This window comes from Serinus canaria, chromosome 5 (assembly GCF_022539315.1).
Source record: "Serinus canaria isolate serCan28SL12 chromosome 5, serCan2020, whole genome shotgun sequence".
Lineage (NCBI taxonomy): Eukaryota > Metazoa > Chordata > Aves > Passeriformes > Fringillidae > Serinus > Serinus canaria.
In genome coordinates, this window is record NC_066319.1 from 35,207,134 (window position 1) to 35,228,447 (window position 21,314).

At 38.5% G+C, this 21,314-nt stretch overlaps 1 protein-coding gene across 1 annotated transcript in view; it reads left to right on the forward strand.

The window, feature by feature from the left end:
* Positions 1–194: 194 nt before the first annotated feature.
* Positions 195–21,314, forward strand: part of SCFD1 (sec1 family domain containing 1) — a 50,033-nt gene continuing 28,913 nt past the window's right edge. The window contains exons 1-13 of the mRNA XM_030240018.2: positions 195–269; positions 5,385–5,455; positions 6,150–6,238; positions 7,219–7,309; positions 8,070–8,192; positions 9,240–9,327; positions 12,146–12,235; positions 13,474–13,529; positions 14,550–14,635; positions 16,359–16,458; positions 19,566–19,705; positions 20,728–20,818; positions 21,175–21,248. Of these exons, the coding sequence (XP_030095878.2) occupies positions 239–269; positions 5,385–5,455; positions 6,150–6,238; positions 7,219–7,309; positions 8,070–8,192; positions 9,240–9,327; positions 12,146–12,235; positions 13,474–13,529; positions 14,550–14,635; positions 16,359–16,458; positions 19,566–19,705; positions 20,728–20,818; positions 21,175–21,248 (1,130 nt within the window). The 5' untranslated portion in view covers positions 195–238. The remainder of the gene's footprint in view (positions 270–5,384; positions 5,456–6,149; positions 6,239–7,218; positions 7,310–8,069; positions 8,193–9,239; positions 9,328–12,145; positions 12,236–13,473; positions 13,530–14,549; positions 14,636–16,358; positions 16,459–19,565; positions 19,706–20,727; positions 20,819–21,174; positions 21,249–21,314) is intronic.

Sequence of the window (21,314 nt, forward strand, 5' to 3'; positions counted from 1 at the left end):
GTTTCAGTTTTTTCGTTAAACCACCTACTCCATAGAAAAGCGCTGCAAAAGGCCATCCCCCGCCCTGTGCTCAGGCGGGCACAGCCCAGGCCTGTCTTTTCAATCGTCAGCGGGCGTTCCTGCCTCGCCGCTGCCGTGGAGCCGGGCCCGCCCCCGGCCCGGGGCTCGCCACGTGTCGCGGCGGCTGCGCAGGCGGCGGCGGGGCGGGGCGGCGCGGCCGGGCCGGCGGCGCGGGAAGATGGCGGCCGGGATCCGGGAGAAGCAGACAGGTGAGCGCCCGCCCGCGGTCCTGCCGCTCGGCGGCACCGGCCCCTCCCGGCGCTCGGGCGGGGGAGCGGGGCCGGCCGCACGCCGCCGCCGCCGCGCCCGCCTCTGTGCCCGCGCTGTGAGCTGCGGGCGCCGCCGCGCCTCCGCCGGGGATTCGCGCCCTCTCACCCGGCTTGGGTCTCCCGGCAACGGGGTGGCGGCCCCTCTACCGCCTTCTCTCCTCTGCGGCGGCGGGCCCGGGGCCGCGGGGCTCCGGAGCCTCGGGCCGCAGTTCTCGCAGAGGGGCTTGGGCCCCAGGTCCCGGGGACGTGGCCGTAGGTGCTGCCGAGGTGTGGAAGGCGCCCCCGGGGCGGGTCTTGGCCGGGCCCGGGCCGTGAGCGGTGCCTTCTCCCGCGGCCGTGGGAGCGCACCCTCCGTTTCGCTTTTTCTGCCCGTGGGAAAGATCGACGGGAAATAGCGTTTAATGGTGCAAAAATAAAGTTGCTGTTGTCGCGTTCATGTTAAGACAATACAGGGGCATCCAAGTCTGTAGTGACCCTCAAGAATTTGGGAATACGATAATAACAACTAAACTAACTGTGCATGAGGATTTCTGTGAGTAAAGGATTTGTTAGTTCAGTCTCTTCTTAGACATTGCTGAGAGTCCTTCATTGATTCTTCTCTGCCTTGATGCTGCTTCGTAAAGCCTTGGACATACTCTTCACAGGGAATGTCACCTCTGTAGTCCTCTACTTCCCTTACTTGCCAAAGTTGTAGTCAGTAGTTAAGCTGTAATTATGAACTTTCTTCTTGATAGCTGCAGTATCTTTGGTGGTATAGAGAATTCTGGATGTATTTGGCTAGCATGAAATGTTTCAAGTCGTCTGCCTAAAAATCTCAGTCTTAGTCTCTATGGACCCTAATATTTTACTAGTATGCTTAATTTTTTGGTACCTGTCTCCTTTTTTGTAATCTCATTCCTCTGCCTTCTACCATTGATAGTGCTGTTTGATGTTTTTCTGAAGTTCTTTGCTTATCTTCTCTTTGCTATCTTTCTAATAAAGCCTATTTTCTTTGAGCTCATATTCTGTACAGCTTTATTCTTTTCTGTTCTGTTTCACTGTGTTCATAGGGTGGTTTGGGTTGGAAGGGGCCTTGAAGATCATCTCATTCTAGCTCCCTGTCTGCTGTGGCCAGGAACACCTTTCACTAGGTTGCTTAAAGCCCCATTCAGCCTGACCTTGAACGCTTCCAGGTATGGGATATCCACAGCCTCTGTACAACCAGTTCCAGAGCCTCACAGCCCTCACAGGGAAGAAATTTTGCTTTATATCTCATCTAAACCTACTGTCTCCATTCAAGGCCATTCCCCCTTGTCCTGTCACTACATGATGTTGTGAAAAGTCCCTCTCCAGGATTCTTCTAACGCTATTTAGGTACTGGAAGGCACTATAAGTTCTCCCTGGAGCCTTCTCTTCTCCAGGCTGAACAAAACCAACTCCCTCAGCCTTTACTCACAGGAGAGGTACTCCAGCCCTCTGATCATCTTAGTGTTCCTCCTCTGGACTTAATCTAACAGGCTCAAGTTCTTCTTGTGTTGGGCCCAGATATGGGCATAGTATTCCAGGTGGGATCTCACCAGAGGAAAACACAGGTGCAGAATCCCCTCTCTCATCCTGCTGCCCACACTGTTTTGGATGCAGCCCAGAGTACAGTTGGCTTTTTGGGCAGTAAGTGCACACTGCCAGGTCATGTCAAGCTTCTCATGCACCAACACCCCCAAGTCCTCCTCAAGGTTGCTCTGAATCCGTTCTCTGCCCTGCCTGCATTTGTGCTTGGGATTGCCCCATACTAGCTGCAGGAGCTTGCACTTGGCCTAACTGAACTTCCTGAAGTTTACACAGGCCCACCTCTCAAGCCTGTCAAGGTGCCTCTGGATGTCCTCCCTTCTCTCCAGCTTATTGAGGAGGAATTTCTTCATGGAAAGGGTTAAACATTGGAATGAACTGCCCATGGAGGTGGTAGAGCCACCATCCCTGGAGGTGTTCAGCTGGACATGGCACTTGGTGCTATGGTCTGGTTGACAAGGTGCTGATCAGTCAAAGGTTGGACTCACTGATCCTCGAGGTCTTTTCCATCCTGAATGATTCTGTGATTTTGTGACCATACACAGCTTGATGTCATTGGCAAACTTGCTGCAGGTGCATTCAGTCCCACTATCCATGTCACCAGTTGTTACTTGATTATTTCAGTCAGCCTTTACAGCTGAATCCATGACGTCTTCTGTTAAGGAGGTCTTTTCCAAGGAGCTAGATTCAGCAACTAAAATGTACTCAGAAAAAGGTTTCTTATCATTTCGTTATGGTCTTACCATGTATGTGCACCATCTGTTGTGACCTTTATCCTGGTTCATAACCAGGATTGGTTTCATAACAGAAGCATATCATTGTGCAAGCACAGTAAAAACCTGATCCTTGCCCCAGAGAGCATTCAGCATTAATGTAAATGAAATGACAGTATGAATACAGAAAAGGAACTCGGATACTTGCTGAATGTTGACATGATTGTCACAGCACGTTACTAGTCTGATTACTCTTTCTTAGCAGAGAGTTTATGCCAAGTTTTACTTTAGATGTTAAACTCTGCAGTGCAGCTGCTTCAGTTCCAGTAGTACCAAAGCACATAGCCATACAGCTTTATATAAAATTGCTCATATGGCTAAAGATGTCACCAGCAGTGAGGGGCCAGAGAATCCAGGAGCAGCCTGTAATCAATTTTCAGAGCTGCTTCATGGTGTTTAAAAGAGAAAGGAAAAAAGTATGAAGCAAATGGAAGGCTGGAGCTCATCAAGACTCAGCATTCAGTGCTACCTTGGATTTTCCTACATTTGTATTTCACTTCTAGTAATGTCATTTGAAAGGGCAGTGGACAGGAGGAAGTAGGGCACCAGAAACACTGCCTGGCCATGAGGAGATGATATTAGGAAAGCCAAAGTTCTACTGAGGTTGAGCTGTGCAGCATGTATCTCAAGAATGGAGAAGTGCTTCTGCTGCAACATTCGTAGCAAAAATGTAAATAAGAAAAAAAGGGTTGGATTTTTGCTAAATGGAGCTGGTCATCTAATGGTGATAGACATGGATAGGGCTAAGGTGCTGCCTTTGCCTCAGTCTTCACCTACAAATGCTTCCAGGCCTTAGTGTCACTTTGGAGTCAATCAGTGAGTGAATCCTATTGGAAAATACTTCTCATCACATGAGGGGAAATGCATGCATGAATTTATGTATGGTAAATCATGCCTGACCGGCCTAATTGCCTTCAGTGATAAAATGACTGGGTTTGTAGGCAACAGGACAGGAGTATTGAATTTACCTTGACTTCAGCAAAGCTTTTGACACTGTGGTGTTATATCCAAGTTAGGATGTCATGGACTAGATGGATGAACAACTAACTACATTAAAAAAACTGGTTGGATGGTCAGGCTCAGAGGGTTTGTGATTAATCAGACATAATTACCTAGAGGCTGGTAACAATTAGAGCACTGCATGAGTGTATTCTGTGACCTCTCCTGTTTAAAATGTCTGTCAGTCACCTGGAGGGCATGTCAGAGTGTACTCTGATTAAGTGTGCAGGTGACAGCAAACTAGGGGAATCCCTTCTACTTGAGGGTAGAGCTGCCATTTGGAGGCACCTAGATGGGCAAGAGGAATGGGCTAGCAGAGATCTTATGAAATTTAACAGTGACAAATTCCTGCCCTTCTAAAGGAAAAACTCCTTGCACATACAGGCAGCAGTGTGGAGAGCAGCTCTGTGGTAAAGACCTGCAGGGGGTCCCAGTGGACCATCAGCTGGAGGGAGTCAGCAGGGACTGCCAAGGTGGTCAGAGGCTCTGGTGAGGCTGTAGCACTAAGGCTTGTTCTGCCTGGAGTTTTCACCAGGTGGCTTCAGGGTGGACTGTACAGCAGCTCCCCAATACCTGTGGGCAGCAGTGAGAAGATGGAACCAGGCCCCTTGGCAGTGGTGTACAGTAGGGTAAAGCGCAACCAGCATAAATTGCATAACATAAACAAGATGTTCAAACTGGAAGTAAGGAAAAGCTTTTTCTCCACAAGGACAGTCAGTGCCACAGGTTGCACAATGTGGTTATGGTATCTCCATCCATGGAGAGCTGACTGGATAAAGCTCTGAGTAGCCTGGCCTAGCCTCAGAGCTGAGCCTCCTTAGGCAGGAGATTGGACTGGAGGTCTTCCAAGGTCCTCTCCAGCCTGAGATGTCTTGTGATACTGTAGATCCCAGGAACTGCACTGTATTCATTCAGCCAGAGTCAGAAGTTAATTGTTTCTACTGCTCTCCATTTATGAGCTAAGTGGTATCCATCACTCTAATTTGTGCAAGTTTTTCCTCTTTGCAAAACTCTGTGATGATTTTGTTAGGAGTTTTAAGAGAATTGGTGCTATAGCACAAATAGCCTTTTGCTGCTAGTCAAAGATGGGAGAGCAGCACATACTGTGTTGTTTAATCAGATCAATGAGGAAGGATTCATTACATAATAGATTTATAAATTAGAGGTAGGTTAAACGATCTGCTTTGGTTTGTATGTGGAATGGAAAGTTAAATTAAAGTTCATTCATCTTTCAGAGAGTTTTCCTGCTACAAACTAAGGGTATTTTTGTATCCTTTAAATCAGCAGTTTCTTCATACGAGATCTCAAAGTCTTTCAAACTGTGTATTGATTTTAGTCAGGCATAAAAGTATTTTTTGTGTATGTTGTTGTGGGGTAGGAAAAGCAGATCGAGGAATAAAGCAAACCAGTTCCCACTGGACAGAATGCACCTCCAAGAAGATACTGCAATTATTTTTAAGGCAAACCTTGTTAGAATACAGCCTGTTTAACTAAGGAGGATTAATGTTTTAGAACTTGCTTCTCTGCCTTTTGCTGTGTCCTCTGGAGTCCATAAATTCTAGCAGATGTGAGCCACTTGTAAGTCAAAGCTGCATAAAAATAATGAAAATGTGACTTGTTGTATTTATACTTTGTGATGGTTTTCCTTTCAAATGTATAATAAAATCCTGCCAAAGTCTTTAAGTCACTGTTTTTGAAGTGTAAAGAGAGTAAAGCATTCTTTGGCTTTGTTTTCCAGTGGCTTTGAAACGTATGCTGAACTTCAATGTTCCTCCAGTTAAAAACAGCACAGGAGAACCAGTATGGAAGGTAAGAACTTTTGGAACTGGAACATGAGGATTTTATGGTGTTCAAAAAAGTTCAGATTTGCAGATTTTAACTAAATCATCTTTCTTGTGTTATCAACTTGTACAAACTATTTTTTCCTGTACTGTAAATACACAGAATTGAGTATCAGAGCTGTTGAAAAAATACCAGAGTCAGAAAGAAAGCCCATACAAATGGAAGAACTATCAATAGCTTGAAGAATCTGAGCTCAGGCTAGCTTTAAAATGTAACTTGTAGGTCATGAGGAGTTTTTATTACTACAAAGTATATATTCTGTCTCTTCATCCATTGTCTTTTTTCACTAAGTCCCATTTTCTCTTCTGATTTTCCTCTTGTTTTCTCCCAAATGCAGTCAGGAAAACGCTGCACACACAATAACAATCTTTGAACAGTTAACTCTTGTTTGACAAGACACTTTTCAGATGGAAGTGATGGTTCTTTTCCCCCCTTTATCACTGAGTTTCCCCTTGTTTTTTCTTTTATATTTTATTTATTTGTAAGCACAAATGGAAATCCATGACAAATTAAAGATTTATTGTAAATTGGTAGATGTTTAGATGTTGAAGCAGTTTTGAAGTTGGGGTAGTAGTTCCCTAAACCTGGATTCCTGTATCCACAGTATTCTACAGTATCCACTTTTTACAGCACTTTATGAGATGATGTGTTTCTGTTTCAGGTTCTCATTTATGACAGATTTGGCCAAGATATCATCTCACCTTTGCTGTCAGTGAAAGAGCTGAGGGATATGGGGATCACTTTGCATCTGTAAGTACTTTTGAAAAATTGGGAATTCTTTTGTAAAAAGAACATTATTTAATATTCCCCAAAATAATTAACAGATCAGTAAAGAGTTATTGAATAAATAACTGCTAGAATAAAAATTATAAACTGACTTGTTCCTAAAATCAGATGCCATTATGCAGAATCAGGGAGTGAAGAGATCATTCCAAACAATGTTCACTAGGATTTCTTGCTCAAAAAAGGAGGCCCTTGTTCAAAAATAAAAATTATCCAGTAGGTATTATTTTGTCTCTACAAATCCTTTTGCAATCATATACATTAAAATTATATTTTAACAGACTGTTTTATGGGACTGTGTATGTTCTTTGCCTGTCTTCTTACACGTAGATTTTACTTGTCTGCTGTCAAACAGATGAAATCTTTAGGTATTATTTTAAGAGATTTCTCATGTCTTTTTCCCCAGATTACATTTACCTAGTCCATTACCTTGTCATTCCTTAGCTGTGGTAATAGTCATGAAGGAACTTTGAACATACATGTATTTTTTTCCAAGTTCATTAACTTTTGCTAAGTGAAGGCTAGAAATGGGAACAGTTTAACCTGCTTACACATCAGCAGAAGCATGAGAAAAACATGTAAGCACCTTGCCTTCAAGCAGGAAAAACAAGTTTAATAGAATTAAATATAGTGGGTTTTTACCACATCAGCAGTTCACATATGAACTTTGTAGGTGGAATATTTTAGCTTTCTCTGAATGGATAATCTGGTTTTGAACGTTTGTAATGCCTTTTCTCAAGCTTTGAATAAACTTGAACACATCTATTAATATAGTCAGCCGAAAAATACACAAATGTGATTTCTTGCTAAAACTCTAGCTAAATATAGAAGGAAATTGTAGGAAATTTCATTTGTGTGTACAAATGAGTAATTTCTTTAACTTCTTAAATTTTATACATATCAGAGAAAAAAAAACACATTGGAAATGTCTTTTTTCTTCCTGTCAGGCTTTTGCATTCAGATCGGGATGCTATTCCAGATGTTCCAGCTGTTTACTTTGTAATGCCAACAGAAGAAAATATTGACAGAATGTGCCAGGTAACTTGCATCTGTAATTTTTCAAAAGAGCCCACACAACAATGTGTGTGAAGTAATCTTGCACTCACCAGAATGTGACTGTAACTACAGCACATATTTGTCAGAAAATATTACCCAAAATATTATCATGCAAAACTTCAATTTCCCAACAAGTAGAAGGGTAAACATGTCTCATGTGTTTCAGAGGGAGTCTGGGGAGTGAAAAGACAAGAGGCAGTGGGTACAAATATTCCATTTAACATTAGAAAAAGCTACTTTAATGAGGGTGGCCAAACACTGGAACAGATTGCCTGGAGAGTTTGTGAAGTCTCTATCCTTGGAGAGATTCAAAAACTGACTGGACACTATCCTGAGCCAGCTGCACCAGGGAAGCTGCTGCTTTGAATGGGAAGACTGGATTAGGCTAACCTCAATTTTTCACATTTCTGGTAAGGAGATGGATGGAAGGTTGATATCTTTGCCAAAGTAAGGAGAAGAGCGAAGGGTATTTTTGGTCAGCAGTAAGGTGTGGATAAGCACTTGCTGCCTTTTGGCTTAAATGTCATTTCCTGGTTTTTTGCAGTTCTGTGGTAGGTTGTTTATATCTGGATATGTAATCAAAACACGGTGTGTAGAGCTGTATGAACAGACAGCTAAGCACTTCTGAAGGTTCAGTTTGATTGTGGATAACTGTAACATTGCATAGTAAAAGTATGATTTCTTCTTTTAATGAGTCAGGAATGTATTAGTACTTATTCAGGAAAATTTTCCTTTCTTTTAGGATCTTCGAAACCAGCTTTATGAGTCTTACTATTTAAACTTCATTTCTGCCATTTCAAGAAGTAAACTGGAAGATATTGCAAATGCTGCTATAGGTGCTAATGCAGTAACTCAAGTGGCTAAGGTAAGAAAGTCCCCAGTCCCTCATATTAGCACCATTAAAGGTGTCACTGCATTCTTATTTTCAGGCATACTGGGGAAAAAACCAGAACCTACAATCATCCCAGTAATGCAGCTTAGTGCCATACTTCAGCTGTCAAAAGGCAAAGTGTTGCAAGACTTTTGGGCTAAATGAAAGAGGGGAAACACAGTGGTTTCAGAGGATTCTTGATCACATCAGCTGAATGAGTGCTTTCAGTGCATATATGTTTCAGTATTATCTCCAAAATACACAAGAAGAGCAGTAGGATTGCAGTTCTCATTTGAAATAATATTTCATATGTACACACTTTTACTGAGTGCTCTCCTGTACCTTTATGACTTAAAGGCATGTGTTAGGGATTTACTTTTATTTTTGTTGAATGGCTGTACCAAAACCTGTAAATTACTAAGTAACACACTTAAATACATTCACTTTTTCTCACTCCAGTTAGTACTACTGGCATGAGAGAAAGAACTCATGAAATAAAATGAACACTACTAGTATTGTTTAAGCCTTAGGTCCAGCAGCAGGAAATTGGCATAGCCCTCTAACTTTCTTAAATCTGTTTTTCAGTTGTGATGTCTCCTTAATAGTTTATCCTATAGAGGAGTTTAGTTTTTTTCCTGAATGCACAGGTGTGTTACAGAAAAGTTAAAATTCATGATCTGTCTTATTGTTCAGATATTGTCCTCTTTCATCTCTCCTACCTGAGAGCTCAGGGCTGATTATGTTGCAGTCCTTCATATTCATAAAAAGTGGACCTATAATATTGAAATGTCCTCCACATGTGTTTTTTCAGTGATACTTGGCTGCTGAAACTTTGTGCACAGAAACAGTTGAAGTTGGACAGTTCTGGCACTTTCCAGTGCTCTGATATTTCGTTGATCACTCAACCCTTACACAGGCTTTTTAATATCTTGCATTTATTTTTTTTAATAGATACTTCTGTAAAATGTAGCAGTAAATTACATATAGTTTTTTTTTATGCTTCACTCTGGATTATTCTGACCATTATACTTCACTTTCTAGGTGTTTGATCAATATCTTAATTTTATTACTTTAGAAGATGATATGTTTGTATTGTGCAACCAAAACAAAGAACTTGTTTCATACCGTGGTAAGTAGAATTTATATAAAAATTATACAGGCATGTTTGAAGTTGAAATTTACTTTAGAAGTTGTAGCTAATAACCAGCAATTACCTTATTTTGCTTTGATCTGCTCAGAATTCAGGATAATCTGTTAGATAATGTAAAATCATGAAAGAAGCAATTCTTAGATATTCACTTCAGCATCTTTTATTACATGGTGAGTGTGATACTGAAAAATAAATACATATTTTTAAATAACAAAGGAAGACTGTGGTATAGATGTTTATGGATAATAACACTTTTTATGCAACAAATAATACTGGAAAAATTACATATTGTTTTCACATGTAGATAGTCACTGTGGGTGGGAAAGGGCATTCTAGACAATAAGCAATACTGATTGCTTCTGCAAGCATGTGAGCCAAGCATGTCAGCTTCTTCATAAAGCTTCAGAGTTGCAAGTGAAGTCAGCCTCCTGGAACTTTATTTTTTTTCCTCAAGACTTCTGTTCAGCTTGGTTTGGAGCAAGTGGCTGCCTTAGATGAGTTACCTCCAAAAGCTCAGGGAGCAGAAATCTGATCTCTAACAGAGTGATGAGTTTTCCATTAGATCTCAATGGCTGATCATTGTGTGAGTTCTAGATCTGACACTGACAGGCAGTAGGAGTGCAGAGGTGAGGAAGAGGTGGGCTTTTTTGCCTGTGCAGAGTAACCCTAGCAGGAGACTGCCAGCTTCATAATCTACAAAAGTCTGTGTAATCTGAGGATACTTAAAGACAGCTGCTATTCTTGCAGCACCATTGCTCTGTGTGACCACAAAGGTATCTGAATGAGTGAACTCAGACCAAATATCACAAAACAGGTTAATTTTCAGTTTCCTGATTCCTTGGCTGTGTGACTGCTTTTACAGAGAGATAATGTCAGGACAAATAAGCAATATAAAATCCTTCAATTATGTGAAAGACTTTCCCACATAGAAAGGACACACAAAGGACACAATACATTATCTCTGTTTAGTAATGGACAAGAAGTGATGAGTTTACATGCAACAAAAATGTTGCTGATCAGATATTAGGAGCACTTTCTAACTTTAAAAATAGTGAAATATTAGATTACCTATAAATATTATGTTATTTTTATGACTGGGAAGCTCTTTGAATTGGTTTAGATACAGAAATTTACATGGGTTTAACTCATCTTTGGAAAGGAGCACCAACTAGTTAATCCCTCAGGCTTCCTCTGATTCTGTTTTTCTAAGACAGTGTATAAGGAAGAGTAAATGAGTAATATTGGTATAAAGTTGATATTTGAGACATCCTGTTTCATGCTTGAAAAGAAGCACTTTTGAGTGCTTCTTTAGCATTCTTTCCAATCTGGTTCAATTTTGTAGTACAACAGGGAAAAGTAGGAGACTTATGCCTACTTTTCTGTAATAGATGCATTCCCATAAGCTTGTTAGAGTGGAGAAAGAGAAACTGATGGAAAACATGGTAGAACATTTTACCAAAAGGTTGTTAATGGAGTTTCTCAAAGGTTGGTCTAAGCAGGAATATTAAGTATCCGTGTTGGTTGCTATGGTACAAGAAAAGGAATGTGCTGATAAAATGTGCATGGTAGACAAAATTAGAAGGCACTGACAGTATGCACATTACTGCAAGCACTTTAAACATATTAACAGGATGGGAAATAAATGTTAAAATTGGAAAAGGGAAGAGAGTAAAAATGAGGTTTTTTTCCCCCCTGTAAAGTGGGAGACCATTAGTTGGAGATAACTGCAGAATGATAGCCCCAGTGAATTTCTTCAAAGCTTTGTCATTATAGAAAAATACAGATATTGGGAATGGTCTGCCTTTCTTGGTGCTGATATTTCAGAAACTTACAACTTCTCTTGCTGCTGTCAGTCTAGTCAGAACTTTAGCTTACTTTGTGTAGTTGCTGAAATACAATCCATGTCTCTAAAGTTCTTACAGGAGAAAAGCTGGGGGGAAAAAGCACCTTTAAAGTTATAGTTGTCCATGGTTATGGCTGTCCATGCATAAATTTAGGATGGGAGGCTTATTCATATTTAGAGCTTTGAAATTCATTTTTGAAGAGGGTAAGACAGGTAATGATGTGAGAAATTTTTAAAGGTAAACAAGGATAGGATTTATGGCATGAATCCTGAGACAGTGCTTGACTTGAGACCTGTGAGAAGATTTGGTTTGGTGTTTCCTGTTGGCTGTTTTATTCTTGTCAGGGTTAGTTACTTAAGTGAAATGTTGCTGGATGTCTTCTGTTTTGACCTACATGTGGGAAGGAAATCTCTCTTATCTGTCAAGTACAATGTTTTATACCTTGGGAATTACCCCTAATTTAGAGACTGATGGTGAATTTATGAGAAAAAAAAAAGGAATCTCCATACAAGAGGTGGGATTTAGAAATTTTAAATATAAATAACTGCATACTATAATTAATTATTTTATACAGGTAGTTCTTGAAGATTTTCTCCCTGAAAAATGTTAGCCAAGTGGATGGCCATTTCTCTTGTATAACATGTTTCTTAGTAGGTTTTTGTTTGTGCAGTACTAACAATGCAAAAGACAGGTGTGCAGTGAGAGAGATTCGGAAATTATTGTATCGTGTTTGACCTAATAAGCAATAATTAAGTTCTGCCACTTTTTTTCTCAGAAAAAAAAAAGCAAGGGGAAACTAACAAGTGTGGAGAGAGGGGCATTTCAGGATGTAATCTCTTTTGCAACAAAAGCTGTTGACTGCTAACAGCCATCAGATAAGAAGAGGATTGCTCTCTCACTATTAAAATGGCATAAACTTATTTAACCCTATTCTTTTTTCCACACTGCTTAAGCCATTAACCGACCAGATATAACAGACACAGAAATGGAAACTATAATGGACACTATTGTTGATAGTCTCTTCTGTTTTTTTGTTACACTTGGTAAGTTTCCAAATATTCTAGCATATTTTCCATATTCAGTGAGATAACTAGAAGTCTAGTGATTCCATATAGAAAATTAAAAGCAGAATTAGGTCTGTGACCAAAATCTCAATAATTTACAGGGTTGGATAATGATCTTGCTCAAATATCACTGCTTTCTATCACTCAAATATCTTGTTTTATATCACTGCAAAATACAGTCGAGGTTGGCCTTCATGGGAGTTGAGTCTTAGTCTTCAGTACCGGAGGGAGGAGAATACTGAAATGCAAAGGTTTGAATGCACTGTTCTAACAAAATCCTAGTTTGCAATGAAGGCAATAGTGCTTTGAGTTTGGATTTGTCATTCTCAAAACAAAAAAAAAAAAAAAAAAAAAATTAAAAAAAAAAAAAAAAACCAAAAAAACCCCAAAACCCTAAACACCACAGAGTTAGAAGAAAAAAAATTCCTCTGACAAACCCTGCAAAGATACAGGGGAAATAACTTCCTAAAGGAATAGGAAGATATATTAAGTTTACTTATTTTATTGTGAATTTCCTTGACACTTAGCTGATACATTTTTCATAGTGATGACATTTAACTTGAATTGTAAGTGAAATTGGTTATCTGAGATAGCTTTCCTACAAGGAGAGCTGGGGATTGCCATGGGGCAGTCAGTTCAAGAGAGATTCCCTTGGACCTATTCAGTTCTTTCAGGTGTTAGTGTGATACAAATTAATGTCTTTTTCTCAGTCACTTAAAATCTGTGGTTTTGGAATTTTCATATTTGTATAGATAAGTGAGAAACTGTGGCTAAATATTTTGAAACCTGAAAGCCAATGGAAAATGTGCTTTTGAAAATAGCATTATCATAGATAGATAGTCCTGGACATAGCAGTGAGTTGTAACAGATGTGTTGTGGTGGTATAATACTTATTATTATGTTCAAGGGACTTCTAACCTTTTGAAAATAACTTCTAATGCATCTGTATGGGATAATTTGTCCCTCCAACAGTGGATGAGCTTGTTTTCTAATATATACTCTATTTCTCATAAATTGTTGTATGGGGTACTCACTTCTGTAAAACTTTATTTAATATTTCTGTATAGTATTTTTCATTTCATAGATAAAGACCGCAAGAGAAAAGTTTAATGTAAGTTTGTGTTTAATCTCAGAATGTTAGTTAAAGTTGTTTATAAAAAGTAATGTAATAATCTGAAATTGACAGTGCACGTAGAAGTCAATGTATCTTTTATTAGGAGCTATACCTATAATCAGATGCTCAAGAGGAACTGCAGCTGAAATGGTGGCAGTGGTAAGAACTGTTTTTCTAAACACTTATTATTGCTGTATGACTTTCCAAACATCACTTTCACTTTTCTCAGTACTAGACAGAGATCTAGTGTCATTGTATCCTTTTCCTCATGAAGGAAATGAAACTGGAAAATAGATACATCCACTTTTCTTTCTGATTTCAGTTCCACAGAACTTCTGTAGAAACTGTAGTGTCAGGGAATCAGATACTGAAAAACTTAAATATAAATAATTATTCCTAATTATTTATATTTAGAGTTTATATTCCTAGAGTTTATCAAGATTTTTTAATAGGCATTATAATTAAGCTGCATCTGCACAGTTTACAAAGTGGCTGCTGGGCCTGTGTTCCTCTGTGTGTATCAGTAAGAAGGTTTTATCAATCTTACTGGGAAGCCCTGCAAGTACAAGACATTTTCAGTACAGCAAATTAAACTGACATTGAACTTGATTATCAAATAGGGATGAAATGACCAAACTAAATCACAATTAACAATCTCTACAGAGCTGCCTTCATTAGGAGTCACTGTGGTTCATTTCTTCCATCTTCTTCACATCTTCTTTGTCAGGGAAATGGTAATACTGATTAAAGCATGCAGTGTTCATGCACTCATATTGAGAATAATCTCACTTTTATGAAACAATTGTGTGGCAGTGTCTGCCAGCCCAATTTCCTGCTTTTGCTGTGGTTTCCTCTTGATGCTTCCTACTGGTATTTTCTACTTGCATGTTTAGAGAATGGGTGCTAATTGGGATGAGATTAGTAGATGTAAAGGAAATATCTTCAGTGTAGTCCTGGTCATAAATTTATATCTGGACAGTGTAGTCCAGATATAAATGCTGGAGGGCCAAAATAGATGTAAAATTTCTTTATTTCCCATGTGCACTGGACCTAGTCTTCCTGCATTTAAGACATTTATAAGCTATAAAATCAGCACAATAAATCTTTTAATGATGATTGTGTAAAGAGGTTAGGAAACCATTGGTTTGTTAAAAGTGGTTTTGTTTTTCCCATCCTCAGAAACTGGATAAGAAGCTCAGAGAGAATCTAAGAGATGCCAGAAACAGTCTTTTTACAGGTGATACACTTGGAGCTGGCCAATTCAGGTATTGTGTTAGTCATTTTATTTTTCATATTTCAGTTGTCTGGGTAAGTCACCACTGTACTAAAAACTATAGGAATTGGGTTCAAATTCTTTATTAACAGAATTTACATACTTTCAAGGGAGTTTTCCAATCCCACAGCATAACCCATTTAAAAAAACTTCTATAACTGTTAAAAGTATGGTCCTAGGACAGTAAGTCAGAAATTATGTTATGAACCAGTTAATTTTGTTCAGTCTCTAAACCCAGCAAGAGCCGAACTTCTGTAAATACACTCTGTTTACAGGGCTTTGAAATGCAGTTGGATGTCTGAACATAGCTCTGAAGTCCTTAAAAAGAAAGACAGACCCATTTTCTTGCTTGTGAACACTACTACCAGTTCAGTTCTATCAAAAGCAAGTGTTTCCCAGCTGATCTCTGTCTTGATCAGAGGACACTGCTTGAGGACTACCACCTGGATAAATAAGGTCTGTTAAGTCATCACCTTTGAATCCTTTGTGGATGCTTGTGAGCATCTGATGATGTGTTCTCAGCAGCATCCCTATACACTGTTGCTCTCAGGTAGCTGAATACTCCACAGGCTGCCTTAGGAAGGTGTGTTATGAGAGCTTATATTGTACATGAAAAGGTGGAGATGTGTTGGCAAGACCATAGCTGAAGGAAACTTAGAATCTGCTAACTAGGTATAAAACAGTCATCATACTTTTATCTCAAATTAAAATCAGAGCTTGGATAAAAGGCACAAAAGCATCAATTGGCAAAAGGAATGAGCTTGAAAGGAGAGAGAATAGTTGTGAAATACCAGTTTCTTAATTTTCATGAGAACTGAATTGTAAGCACTGCTTTTCCTTCAGAGGTGTGGCTTGTTTTCCTGATAGTGTAGCATCATTGCCCTCAAAATGAAAATGCAAGGTAAAGGAAACATAGCAAACTTTAACCAGTTTAATGGCTTCAGATCTTTAGTTTGGCTTTCAGAATCAGGTGACTAAGGCTCTTGAGATTATATATTTAAGTGAATATACTTAATGCAAGGAAATCCAGAGTAGGGCGTTTAAATGTTTTTTCTCTGTTCAGATGTACTTCAACTGCATGTTGTAGGGATAATGTGCTTAAGAGAAATTGTTGTTGTAATGTTCTGTCAACTCCCAGCCTTCCTGTCTTCACTATAAATTTTTCATATGCCCATAGCCCAAGACTTTTAGTCATGACTGCATTTTTTACAATTTTTACAAAATTGGGTATTGATGGAATTACCACAGTGCATCTCAGAAGTTCATAATTTATTTTTATATGGACTTTATATACAAGCAAAGAGAAAAATGAAATTAGGAACCCTTGGAAGTGAGATTCTGTATTTGGGGACTGTAATGGGAATTAAGGTCAAATACTACCCACTGAAACAGTTTTTTGGAACTCAAATGTGTATCCACACTAAGATGTATTAGTCAATATCTAAAAAGTCAGTGTTTCAACTTCTGCTCAATATTTATATATTGGTAATTTCACTCAGTATAAAATAATCTCTTTATCATTAGTAAGATTTGATTAATGGAATTTATCATAGTGATCAGCCCCAGTTATTTTTGGGAGGGCTGGAGGAGCTCAGCAGTAGGCAGTTTTGCTTTTATCTTGAAATAGATGTATAAGGTGGCTGATACCACTCAGGATGTTACTGGGGTGCTTTAGCCATGTTTCAAGAAGTACTAACAAAGTGTCATCTTTTCAGCTTCCAAAGGCCCTTATTAGTCCTTGTTGACAGAAACATAGATTTAGCAACTCCTCTACATCATACTTGGACATACCAAGCTTTAGTGCATGATGTTCTGGTAAGGACAAATCTGATTTTGTTATGAAAACTATTTTTTCACTCAGTTTGTTGTTAAAAATTATTATTGGGTTCTCTCTTATTCCAAAATCTGTTTTGTCACTTTTATTTGGAAGTTGTTTTAATAAAGAACAGCTTGGAAGATTTTCTCTAGAAGGTTTATTTAACAATAATTTCTCAAATATTTTAAAAGTTGGAATCTTGGTATCACCAGATCACTAATTCTGCAATCCTGGCTTTTTTTCAGTAGCTTATGATCTGTATGTTATGTAATATCCAGACTCCATGGAGTGCAATTCAGTTTTGAAAAACAAATGCTTTTTATGTGTTTTTAAACCAGTTTTGGTTTTAGTTTGAACTTCTAAAAATACTTTTTCCTGTTTTTCTCCACAAGGTGGTGTAGGTGTTCAGTGCAGAGTGGTATTCAGTCCTACTGTAAGGAATCTAAAACAGATTTTTTTTTTTTTTAATTTAGATAACCTTAAGCTGCCTTTATTTCCTCAGGTTTATTTTATAAAACCAACAGTAGAAATGTACTTGAATGATAGCTCATTCTGTTTACCTCAGATTTGTGCATTTGTGTATAGGTGTGGAGTAAATAATTTTTTTAAAAAAGAGTAAGAGTAATTACTATCTGGAGGGTTTTTTATCTGCTGAGAGTTATTTGTGAAAATAATTTCAATATCTGGCTTTGAGAATTATTTTGGATTTATTTTTGAGACTGTTAGAGGCATACATGAAATATGCACATGCACGTATGTGTTGATGTACAAAGTTGATGGTGAACTGTATAGTCATCCACAGTGTCCAGAAACTTGTGTTTCTAGGATGAAAATACTTCAGCACTAACATAATGTTTTAGGGCACTTGTAAATTTTATTTTATGTAATTAATTCATTATCACAAGTCATTTGCTGTTAAACTTAAGGGTGCTTTCTGCAAATAATAATTTTTGGCCTAGTTTCTTTAGGAAGGGGGTATCTGAAAAAGCCACAGTTTGCACCAAGTTTTCCCCAGTAAGTGTTGAACTGGCTAGAGACTTGCAGATAGAAGTAGTGAATTTCTACAGGTTTCTTTTTAAATTAGTGTTGGGTGGCCTCAAGCATGAGTTGGGGTAGGACTTCAGTTCATCAGGATGCAGAGTGATCAGAGATGTACTGGAGGCTAAGGACAGCTAGTGCTACAAATCTGGTGGGGTATTGGAATAACCCTGGAAGACCTACTCAGTGAGAGTGGATCTCTGCTGCATCAGGCTTCTGTAGTTTCTCTGGACCAACCTGTTCAATGTTGCATCTTAAAAGTGCACAGATTAGGAACTTTTTTAGTGAAATTGTAACCAAGTGGTCTGTGGTTCCATGACAAGGGCAAAAGTTAAATTTCAAAACTAATCAAGTTATTGGCCTTAAGGCAAGCTTGCCAAACTCATCACATACTGAGCATGTTATTTTATTAAATAAGTGCAGTAGCCTTTTAAAAGGCCATAAATTGCAACCATGAAATTGTTACCAAGATGTTGGTTATGTAAACTCAGCTTTCAAACAAACTGGGTTTTGTTTAAGGTCTCAGTTACAATAGTCCAGGAATACTGTGCAGTGTTAAACTACCCAGGCACAAAGTTGAGTGCTGCATCCATTGAGATCATAACCATGCTGTTTCTACACAGAAACATGCTTACATGAAGGGATTTCTATTTACAAGTAAAAAACCTTTCATCCATGGATACAGAAAAATGGGAAGCATGGTTAGAAAGCCTTAAAAGGACAAAATGGGGAGTTGAAAGGAAGAACGCTAAGCAATAAGAATTATTTTAGGAAAACTTGTAAATGCCAAAACTAACTTGAAAATGCAAGTCACTGGTGAGTTAAAATGATCCAAAACATAGATCTCCATTAAAAATTATAGCTAAATATGCAGTCAAATTAATTTTTTTCTCTTCAAGTTTTTATCAAATATGTGTGCTTGAAATATACTATTTTTTTGCCGAAACATTAAATACCTCTTGTAAGATGAGGTTTGTGCTCATCAACTGCATGTGCTTCCTTTGAGTAGCTACTTGGTTATGTTTCTATTCTGGCATGGATAATTTGTATCCCTTCGAAGGGATAGCTAGAAACATTTTAAAACTTTATTTGACAGTTTCACTCACAGTGATCCATTTCTGTATACAATAATAAAGTGATGTTTTATTTCTGGAAAAAAATCTGTTCTAAAAGGTTCATAACAATTTCTGTGTAGTTGAAGATCCCATTCTATCATTATTTGTCAAGCAAAGAGCTCCTTTGAAGTTTTAAATGTCCTTGAAAAGAGCTAGGACAAAGTCAGCAAGTGGAATATTTATTAATACTCTTTGATGAAAACCAGAGAGAACAGGTAAGCTGCAGAGAATACAGGGCAGTCTTTGGCAGTGGGGGACAGAGCTAGAAGACCCGAAGGAGCTGTTGGTGATGTGAGCATAACTGTGTGCTCTAGCAAAGCAATGTAATTTCTATGTTCAGGCATCTGTGGAAGAAGAAAAACTATATGGAAAAATAGCAGCTTTGTTGCAAAGTTTTGCTTTATCATTAATTCACTATTTTACTAGTGCTCAAAAAATGAGGGAAGGAGCTGTGAAGGTGTGGCTAAGTAGTCCTCATAGTGAATAATCCTGTTGCTGGTGTCATCAGCTTCTTGGCAGCTTTGATACATATGTTGGAGCTATGTAAGTGAACAGATTTAGAAACACTTTTTGTCTGCAACATAGATACTTTTCTACTTCAAAGTTTTGGGGAGTCTAGAGCACAGTCCTTGCTAAATAACTCATTTTCTATGCAGAAAACAGTGTTCAAAGTTCAGTGTCAGAAGAGTGCTTGCATATGAGATAATCAAATGTCTTTGCATAACAGTCATTGCCATGCTTAGTATTGAACTGATCACAGTTCAGTAACTGTAATTTTGGAGTCCTTATATTGCTGTTGTTATTATTTACTTAAGTAGTAAACTGTTTCTTGCCTTCTTATGAAGTTGTAATAATAGCTGTGTTAATATTTTTTTAGAAAATATTTTGAGTATAAAAGACTGAATAAACAATTAAATTGTCAAATATTTACATAAGATTCTTCTTTGTTTTAGGATTTCCATTTGAATAGAGTTAACTTGGAAGAATCAACAGGAACAGAAAGCACTCCAGCAGGTGCAAGACCTAAGAAAAAAAATAAGAAGTCCTATGATTTAACTGCATCTGATAAATTCTGGCAAAAGCATAAGGGCAGGTAAGCCACAAAGGTACACAGTGTATATTAATTTAGTCATTACAGATTCTAAGTGTTCTTCATATATGGTAGCTCTGTTTTAAGCTTATTTGAAAGTCTTTCCTAGCTTGGGGCCCTTTCTTTTTAAGGTGTTTTGGGTCTGGCTGAGGTGAAGTTCATTCCCCACAGCAGGCCCTCACAGTGCTGTGCTTTGCACTGGTAGCTGGAAAGGTGTAGCTAACACACCAATGTTTTGGCTGTTGCTGGGCAGTGCTCCCACAGCATCAGCACTGTCTCCCCAACATTCCCCCTCACCAGCAGGCTGAGGGTGGGCAAGATCTTGGGAGGGGGCATGGCCAGGACATCTCACCTACACTGACCAAAGAGATACTCCATACCTTTCCATACCATACTGTACCATACCATTCCATTCCACTGTTCAACAATAAAAGCTAAGAGAAAGGAGAAGAAGTGTGCAGCATTCAATGGGATTTTTTTTTAATGTTTTTCTTCTGGAGCAACTGCTCTGCTTATTGAAGCCCTGCTTCCTGAGAAATGGCCACATATATCTGTTGGTGGGAAGTAGATAATAAAACCTGTCATTTTCCTTTGCTTTCACACATAAGCTTTCATTTTTTCAGCCAACCCATGACTTTAGGGGTTTTTCTACCTTGCTTTCTCCTCTCTCTTGCTGAGGAGAGAAGTGATAGAGTCACTTGGTGAGCAGCTGGCATGCAATCAGGGTGAAACCACCACATAAGGAATGATCTTTGCCAGTATTCATTGTCCATGATAATTGTCTGTTATTTCCTTGTTATGGAGCTCAAAATTGCTCTTACCAAAACTACATAAAATTATGGAAAGCAGTGAATATATATTAGAAAGTTTAAGTAAACCTACATTATGTCAAGATGTCATTATTTTCACTGATTTGATTCTGCTGCATGATTTGTGTATTGTTATTTCCAAAAAGGTTTTTATTGTCTGGTTCTAGTATTTCAGTTTGTTGGTTTAACTGAGCTTAATGCAGACTATTGCATTAGTCCTTTTCCAGAGGTGGCCGAGTCTGTTCAGCAAGAACTGGAATCTTACAGAGCCCAAGAAGATGAAGTCAAAAGACTTAAAAGTATCATGGTAAGTTTTATCACCTGTATGTGTTTTATGTAATAAAACACATGATAGGGCTTGTAGAGATGCCTAGCCCACCCTCACCATCCCATGGACAAAAATGTACATTGCATGCTGAATTTTAGGCATGGTATGATCTTAAAAGTAGGACTAGAAGTACCATATTTCATGTGAGGTTTCAATTTCTTGTTCATTGGTGTTGCAATTATATAACTTCCATACTAACTGAAAAACACAATCTGGACATTAATACCATTATGAGAAAATAATTTCTAAATGTATTGACTTTATCTGCATGCATGATATTTGTATTTATTATGACTATTTTTATTCCTCTTTTCAAACCCTTCCTCAAAACCCAGGGCATTGAAGGGGAGGATGAAGGAGCAATAAGTATGCTTTCAGATAATACAGCTAAGCTGACTTCAGCTGTCAGGTAAGTAGTCAGTAATGCATTATTGTTGTTTAATTGTCTGTGAACCATTTCTAGGTTTTTTTTGTT